Source organism: Doryrhamphus excisus, chromosome 21, assembly GCF_030265055.1.
Source record: "Doryrhamphus excisus isolate RoL2022-K1 chromosome 21, RoL_Dexc_1.0, whole genome shotgun sequence".
NCBI classification, from domain to species: Eukaryota; Metazoa; Chordata; class Actinopteri; order Syngnathiformes; family Syngnathidae; genus Doryrhamphus; species Doryrhamphus excisus.
This window is the reverse complement of record NC_080486.1, coordinates 15,178,346-15,186,298: the sequence shown is the minus strand read 5'-3', so window position 1 is coordinate 15,186,298 and position 7,953 is coordinate 15,178,346. Positions and strand designations below refer to the sequence as shown.

Below are 7,953 nucleotides of genomic sequence, written 5' to 3'. Positions count from 1 at the left end.
TTTATCTATGTAGTATTGCAAGCCTGGGCACATTTTCTGTGTTGAGTAAGTGATTTAAATAAAAATGTATAATAATGTTTATTATTGTTTTTTGTGTGACGTCTTCAGGGGAGCACCTGGAGAAAGGCGACGTAATGACGTCATCACGTGGTCTCGCTCTGGGAATTATGGGAGGGGTCTGGCACTGGTCACGTGACCCGGGCCTTTGTTGATGAGGCTCGTTGAAAAAGAAGAGGAGGAGGACAAAAAAGGTCCCAAGCGAGCCTCTTCCGTGCATCTTCCCGGCGCACCTTCACTCGGCTTCGGCTTCCATGCTGCTGGTCGCCGCAAAGGACCCCTCGCTGGATCTTTGAGTCCGCGGCACTCCGCGCTTTCTCCGCGCCGGCTTGAGTGCGAGGCAGCGCGGCTGGGGGATGGAGGCAGAGTCCCGGCTGTGAGGGGCTGTTTTCAGGGAGGCGTGGGGGGTCGCTGCTGCGCTTTGTTGTGCGTCCGCTTTGTGCTCATCCTTCTCAGCCATGAAGCATTGAAGGCCCGCGGACATCTTGGATGTTTTGCTCAACGTTTTATTTTGCACAAAACCTCTTTCTTCTTCCTCCTCGTTTGACGTCATCTGCTCAATTTCTCACCCACTTCTTCTCACCTCCATCATGGCTCCTCTTGCCTCCTCCTGCCTGCTGCTGCTCCTGCTGCTCCTTCCTGCAGCCCAAAGCAGCAACCCTCGTGGGGGAGGATCATCTGCCGACTGCGGCCCAGGGAAGAACGCTGAATGCCCAGGTGAGACGCACACACCCAGCCACCTACCAACCCATACTAGGCCCTAGGTGAGGTCAGAGGTCACCTCCTGTCATCACACATCAGGGTTTGTGTTGCCATGACTACGGCACCTTTGGCCTTCTGTGGTGAGGAGAAGGAAGATTGAAGGTCAGGCAAGCTGCTTTCATCCTTAAACTGGACGCTATTTTGGAGCTAATTACAGACTGGAGGAACAGGGCGAGGCACATGTGTGTGTGCGTTTGTGTGTGTGTGCTCGATTTGCAAAACACACACTGTGGTCGTCACGTGCGGCAGGACCTCCGTATGAGGGGCGGAGCGATAAAATGGTGGTTTGGTGACGTCCATGGGACAGCTGGCGGCCTCTTGCTGGACAGCGATGAAGAAGGAGCGAGGAGATGATAACAGAGGAAATGTTTATTTCAGGCTCCTCCCCCTTTAGGGAAGATGAACATCCAGTCTCGTTCCAGGTCATTGACTTGTCAGCCTCTCCGAGTTCTTGACTTGAAATGATGAGACATTCCCCTTTGCTTTCTCGGGATGTGAGTCGCTTCCTGGTGGCGGTAACGTGACACTCAGGTGTCTACTAATTACAAGGGGGTGGGGGGGGGCAAGGTCACAGCCCCTCTAATTAAGACACACACAAGGATGTGCAGATGCAAACATTAGCGAGATCTCCAAGGATCACTTGAGGTTATTGTGTTGGTTATGGAGGCTGGAATTGCTCATGTTTGTTTATGGAGAATTGTGAATGCGGTCTTCTTGTTCCTTCATCCTCCAAAGGAGAGAAAGTCCATCATTTGAGGATTGCTGTGTCAGCGAGCCCAAGAATTCAACATTGGTGTAGTAATCCATGAACATGTCGATGTGGAAATTGTCGCTCACACCTTTCCAGAAACAAACGCAACTTCCTTTGGAGAGCGTGCTATGCTGCAGACACCAGTCCACAGGAAACAGGAAACCACTTCTGGAGAATCCACAGAGGTTATTCTCTGTGTTTATTAATTGGGAATTACAACCACTTATTAAGAGGGGAGTTCGTCATTCCCCTTCTTCATATTCACGATGGTCAGGATTCGGGCAGTACACTTTTTGCACATGCTCAACCTCTTCTCCGTTATTTTTGTGGCAGCATCATGGCATAGCATAACATAATACTACATTTGGGGGGTGGGGGACTCCATCTTTACAGCTAATGTTTGGAAAACGGAAGAAAAACATCCTTTTTGTGTGTACAGTGTTTGCGATGGAAGCAATATCACTCACCACTTCCCAAGAAGAGTCCAAGCCTCGGAGGGCAATCTCATGCTCATTCGCTTTTTTGGTGTGGTGATGATGGATTTCCTGCCAAGGGATAGCACAATAAGCGTGACATAATACAGATGGATGAACATCTCACTCGTGTGACTTTAATGTTTTGTTTTCAGACCTGTCCGACAAGAAGAGCGATCTGCGGGTCTGCGATGCAGGCACGTGTCGTTTCGGAGGGACCTGCCGCGACAACGGCGCTGACATCAAGTGCGTCTGTCAGTTCCACGTAAGTCCACACCCTGTGATGTGCGCATCATTCCTTTCCCAGCCAGCGTGTGGCAGCAGAGAGCGTTAAACCAGCGACGTTTGCTTTCCAGTGTCACAAGAAGTACATCCCTGTGTGCGGCTCCAACGGAGACACGTATCAGAATGAGTGCTTTCTGCGGCGGGTGGCGTGCAGGAAACAAAGAGCCATCAGCATTGTGTCGGAGGGGCCCTGTTACCACGGTAACACATGAACACACTCTTAAATCAATAAGCTAGCACCCATGTTGACGTGATTGCTTGCTTCTGTCTTGTTTGACAGATGGAGCCTCTGGATCTGGAGACGGAGGTAATCTTTATGTCAGGTGTAGATCCTAATAGATCCTAAATGTCCTAAATGTCCCAAATGACATTTGTAGCGCCCCCTATGGGGTTGTGCTGACATGTTGAGCTGTGTCAGAAAAGTCAGATCCAGAAAAGTGAGCTTACAATACTTGTTGGATGTTGACGATGACGTCTTGTGTGTCTGTAGATGATGAAGGTTCCGGACGCGGTAAAAAAGGATCCAAATGTGGGAACTGCAAGTTTGGTGCAGAGTGCGATGAAGATTCTGAGGACACACTGTAATGGCAAACACACACACACACAAACATCAACAACAATAACAACAACCACTGATGTGTGTGTGTGTGTGTGTTTAGGTGCATGTGTAACATCGTGTGCAACGGTCACAACGACAACCCAGTGTGCGGCAGCGACGGCGTTACTTACGAAACGCCGTGTCACGTGAGAGAGGCATCCTGCCTCAAGCAGCTGAAGATTGACATCCGACATGTGGGACGTTGTCAAGGTAACCAGAGAATCACGTCTCCAGGGCGAAAAAAAAAAACATTGAGGATGGAGGAGGGGAAGCACAAAGAAGAAAATGAAAGTGATGAATATTGAATGACAACATGACCTCAATATGAGTACACGTACCTGGACCACCATCTCCGTTGTAAAATTCTTCTTCTGTGGTTTTAGATAAAAGCAGGAAGGATGACGGCATGAAGATGAAGCCAGATGTTTTTGGTAACTAAATCTTCTAGTATAAGCTCTTCATGATTTCTTCTATCCGACGGTCGTCATCATTATCATCGATTTTCTTTCAGCTGTGCCCAAACCTGGCGAAGGCGAGGGCTTTGGGGAAGTCTCCACCCCCTGTCCTCCAGACCACGCCCTGATTTGCATACACGGCCAGTGTGAGATGAGAAACAACCAGGCCACCTGCAGGTAACACCCAGCATGATTGCTACATGTAGTTATTGTGGGGACGTCCATTACCAAGATGCCGCTGATGTGAACGCCCGCAGGTGTGAGTCGGCGTACGGCGGCCTGCAGTGTGATGAGCTTCTAGACTATAACATCCTCTACGTGGTGCCAAGCGGTCAGAAGCTGCACTATGTCCTCATCGCCGCCATCATTGGAGCCGTCCAGATTGCCATCATCGTGGCGGTGGTCATGTGCTTCACCAGGTGCGGACATTGCCTTGGCTTCCAGATGTTAAAAATTATGTTGATGTTCACTTCCTGTGTTGTCCTACAGGAGATGCAACAAGGCCAAGCGTGGACGGAGACAGAAGCAGCATTTGGGACACTTCCCATCGGGAACATCGTCCAGGATGATGTAGCAGATCTTTGCTCCCAAACCTTTTTATCCAATACACTTTTTTGGTACCACACAGACTGACCACTTTTTTAAAGCTCCACTTTCGGTGCCTCTTTTTTTCCTTTTTGAGATTTTTTTTCAATTCCTAAGGGGCCTTATTTTTTGACCTTTTCTTTTGGGACGGGGTCGATTTTTGGTTTGCCAGCCGGCGCAGACGACCTCAAACACTGTGGATGTTCCCTTCGGTTGATGAACTTCTTTTCTTTGCACGCAAATGCCTCTTAGCTTTTGTTTACATTTAGAAGGAAGCGGCACGTTTTTTTTTTACTTACTTTGAAAACTTTGTAGCACACAGTGGCCATTTAAAATGTCTATGCTATTTCTAACTTTATTTTAAAACAGCAGCCATCTTGTGAGCAGATAAACTGTCAAAGCGTTCAGCTCTTGAACGCACTATTCACCCACTAACAGGCCCAAAGTGCTGCGTCTGGCGCGGGGGGTGGGGGGGGGGCTTGGGTCGGTGACATTCATCTCAACTTTAGAACCAAAATGCTGTTTTTGTACTCTCTTTCCAGTCCCGAGGTCCAAACTGATGTGTACAGTTTTTTTTAAATTGTCACGTAACGCCATTCCGGAAATGGACTCAATTGTGTTTTCTTGGTGTTTTGTCAAGATGATAATTTTTAAAGATTTTTGATCCACTTTCTTTTTCTATTTGATTTGTAATGTCGGTACCAAGTGTCCGTGTTGGTCGTTCCCTTGTGCTAGAAGAAGCAGCCGGCTGAGGCGGTTCTGCAGTAGCTGTTGCATGACACAGTGAAGTGCTTGTGTAGTAGAATGTTCTAGAATTAAATCACCATGGTTAAAAAAAAAAACAGCATTGTGTCGCTGTTTGATTTCTCGCACAAGAGCTTTCTGGTGCAGCAATTGGGGGTTCTACAACCAAGTCCACCCATCTGGGTCACAGAAGCGTTAAAAACAAGCGCTCCTGAAGGGCGTTAAGTATAGAAGTAGGATAATTTTAGGTGTCAGCTGGTGCAGGAAGTCCCCCTGTCTCCTCATGGTCGTCATTCTCTTCGTATTCCCACATCTTCCTCCCTTCTCCTTTGACCCAAATGCCTTCCCGGTTCTGGAAGCATTCTAGAACCATGCCCTGGCAAAAGTCCAGAAGGTTTTGTTTGCAGTAACATTCCCAAAGGAGCCACAAAGGTGGAACACTACTCTGGGCGGGATTAGGACCGCAGAGTGAAAAGGTGACGCTGACAGATGGATGGCGTAGGGGGTTTCCGTTGGCCTGACCCAAAGGGGGGTAGGTGGGCGGGTGGCGTGGATGCTATTTTTAGGATCCGTGGTGATCATTTGTTGTAATGGTTGTCTGACGTCCATGTAATTTCTTCTTCTACCTCACTGGAGGTGGACACCTGCCCGCCCTCGCTGTCCTTTTACACCCATGATCCCACCCACTCTGCCAGCGGTGGGTGGAGTTTGCTGATCCATGTGCCCACTTTGGGGTGGGCCTCCCACTGTAGAGGTCCGCTCACTCCTCTCTCGTCTCCCTGATCCTTCTTCCCACACTCTCTCTCCGTCGTTTGTCCTCGCGGGTCAAGCCGGCTCCAACGCATACCAACATGGCCGACAAAGCACTGGGCGATGACTCTGGAAGCATTGTGGCGCTGTTGGAGCGCGTGGCGGGCCTCATGGACAGCGTGCAGGTGACCCAGCAGCGCATGGAAGAGCGTCAGCTGGAGCTGGAGAGCACAGTGAAGAGCATCCAGGCCAACGTGCTCAAGCTGACCATGGAGCACGCGGCCAGCAGCAGCACGGTGGAGAGGCTCCTGGAGAAGACCCGCAAGGTCAGCAGACACATCAAGGACGTGCGGGTCCGTGTGGAGAACCAGAATCTTCGCGTGAAGAAGGTGGAGGCCACCCAGGGAGACCTCCTGGCCAAGAACAAGTTCAGGGTGGTTATCTATCAGGTAGGTTCCTCCTTTGGACACAAGCTCAAATTGCGTGGAGGCCATGGTTCTCTTTTCGGAAGCATCCAGATGATCCCGCGCGATTTGCGATCATCTGATGTGTCTACATTACATTGGTCACCATGACGACGTCATCATGGCAAATCTTAAGTCCCACTAGACTTTTCCCTCCAGTCATTCTTGGAGGGATGATGTCATAGATAAGCTCCTCTAACCAAGTGACAGAACCAGCTGAACCCAGACAGAACAGGTTATTCTCAGTCCATTTAGTGGTCGGCCACTCTCTGGTCAGGTCCAGAGAAGAGGGGGGGCATGACATAATGACCTTTAACCCTGCTGAATAATTTAAATCCTAAAAGGTTATTTGGATGATGCTAGCATACTAGCCGGAAGTATTAATAGTTCACAAAAAGGCGATATGTGCTCATGACTGGTTAGCTTAGCATCAGTTCCATCACTGAGAGGGCCAGCAAGTGGAGCAAAGTTCTATCACGCCACATGAACAAGGGATTCACTTGCACTTCGGGTCCAATGAAACCTGATCGCCCTGCGTCGTGGCTGCTAGTCGATATGTTTAGCTTCCTGCAGCCCAGTGCTGAGCTTCACTAACAGCTGCTGAACTTTATTTAGGGAGGTGGGATCAAGACGTGCACGCCACTCTGACATCCTCGCCACCAAGCCCTTTTTCTCTCGCACATGAGGTCTTGTCCAAATGGCTGTGTTCTAACGTTGTTCTGCTAGCACACTTGACCTTTGTGTGTTCATGGGGGGTGCGACCATTTGTCCATCCATCCAAGTCCATCCATTATCAGGGTCACAGTGTAGGTTGGAGGCTATCCCAGCTGATTTCGGGCAAGAGGTGGCCTACACCTGGGATTGGTCGCCACCCAATCTAGAAAATGGGATGCTCGCCAGGTTAACAAAGGACCTTGGCTCACAACTTCCGTTTCACAACTTTTTGTTTCTCAGGGTGACCAAGAGGTGAGGGCCGTCACGCCAGGCAATGAGCCAGCCGAACAAGGTGCTGACGGCGAGGACGAGTCCAACAAGTTTGAGCTCCCACCCGACTCGGACGAGGAGTACATGGTGGTGGAGGAGGCGGACTCGACAGCGGCCGGGCGCATGAAGAAGACCGGCCTAACGCGCATCGAGAGCTTCAAGGCCACCTTCTCCAAGGAGAACATGAGCAAGACTCGCGAGAACCTCGGCACCAAGGTCAACAAGCTGGGTGAGCGCATTGTGACGGCCGAAAGACGTGAGAAGATTCGGCAGTCGGGCGAGAAGCTGAAGCAGACCATCACCAAGAGCGTCCCGGCCAAGCTCAACCTGAAAAAGGAGAGGACTGTGGCCGAGGGCCAGGAAGGGGCTGAGGGCGCCGAGGGAGGCGCACCTGTCCCACCCCCAAAGGGCCGTCGAAACACCCCAGATGCCACTAAGGCAGAAGGTGGGGCAGAGGAGTCCGAGGTTCCTGTGTACGACATGAAGCAGCTGTCGTAGCAAGGAGGCAAAGAGCGAGGAAGGAGGACGCACGAGGGAGACGAAGGACTCATCTGATTGAAAGATGCGAGCGGCAGGCAGAACGTTTGAGATCCAAAATGATCCGGTGAGAGTTTCAAGACAGTCTTGATCGAATCAGCAACTGTGCTGACTTTGACAAGAACACTATTGTTTTTACGCCGCCGCTGGCTGTGCATGTCGATGGCTCGGACCCGCTGGAGGAAAACAACACGGGGAGGGGGTCCGTTTGTGTACTGCGATGAAAGCGAAAGTGAGGATGAATAAATTGGACCTGCAGGCAACAAATCAGGCTTTTTGTTGATGTGTGATCACAACTTCTTGGATGCGCTCTGTTAGCATTAGCATGGAGCTAAAGGCTGCTTAATAATAAAAGCAATATATAAATCAACTGAAATGACAATGATGTGACTGACTTGAATTTCATTTAACACGTGTGACTTCAAATACATAATTGTTCTTTGATGAATCAACTGTTTTTTAATGTACTTAATAAAATAAAAGTTGATCATCTACAAATTCACCGACT

At 49.8% G+C, this 7,953-nt stretch overlaps 2 protein-coding genes and 1 long non-coding RNA gene across 3 annotated transcripts; 2 read left to right on the top strand and 1 right to left on the bottom strand.

The window, feature by feature from the left end:
- The first annotated feature begins 197 nt into the window (after positions 1-197).
- On the top strand, positions 198-4,796 carry LOC131108785 (tomoregulin-1-like). The gene is made up of 10 exons (XM_058060106.1): positions 198-774; positions 2,199-2,308; positions 2,400-2,529; positions 2,609-2,635; positions 2,819-2,909; positions 2,988-3,136; positions 3,310-3,357; positions 3,438-3,558; positions 3,639-3,800; positions 3,871-4,796. Exons 1-10 carry the CDS (start codon positions 648-650, stop codon positions 3,953-3,955), a joined length of 1,050 nt encoding a protein of 349 aa, XP_057916089.1. The 5' UTR covers positions 198-647; the 3' UTR covers positions 3,956-4,796.
- Positions 2,653-3,309, bottom strand: LOC131108786 (uncharacterized). The gene is made up of 3 exons (XR_009120536.1): positions 3,265-3,309; positions 3,058-3,154; positions 2,653-2,907 (listed from the first exon to the last, which is right to left on the bottom strand). It is a non-coding gene; the product is annotated as an uncharacterized LOC131108786 (long non-coding RNA).
- Positions 4,797-5,387: 591 nt separating the features above from the next.
- On the top strand, positions 5,388-7,859 carry LOC131108863 (caveolae-associated protein 4a-like). Its single transcript, XM_058060263.1, has 2 exons — positions 5,388-5,909; positions 6,879-7,859. The coding sequence occupies exons 1-2, from the start codon at positions 5,562-5,564 to the stop codon at positions 7,404-7,406; spliced, it is 876 nt and encodes a 291-aa protein (XP_057916246.1). The 5' UTR covers positions 5,388-5,561; the 3' UTR covers positions 7,407-7,859.
- The last annotated feature ends 94 nt before the right edge of the window (positions 7,860-7,953 follow it).

Excerpts from the sequence above, each read along its gene's own strand:
- LOC131108785 (XM_058060106.1), top strand. The coding sequence starts at position 648 with ATGGCTCCTCTTGCCTCCTCCTGCCTGCTGCTGCTCCTGCTGCTCCTT. Across the intron at positions 2,530-2,608 it reads GGAGGGGCCCTGTTACCACG|ATGGAGCCTCTGGATCTGGA; the intron begins GTAACACATGAA and ends CTTGTTTGACAG. Across the intron at positions 2,636-2,818 it reads CTCTGGATCTGGAGACGGAG|ATGATGAAGGTTCCGGACGC; the intron begins GTAATCTTTATG and ends GTGTGTCTGTAG.
- LOC131108863 (XM_058060263.1), top strand. The coding sequence starts at position 5,562 with ATGGCCGACAAAGCACTGGGCGATGACTCTGGAAGCATTGTGGCGCTG. Across the intron at positions 5,910-6,878 it reads TCAGGGTGGTTATCTATCAG|GGTGACCAAGAGGTGAGGGC; the intron begins GTAGGTTCCTCC and ends TTTGTTTCTCAG.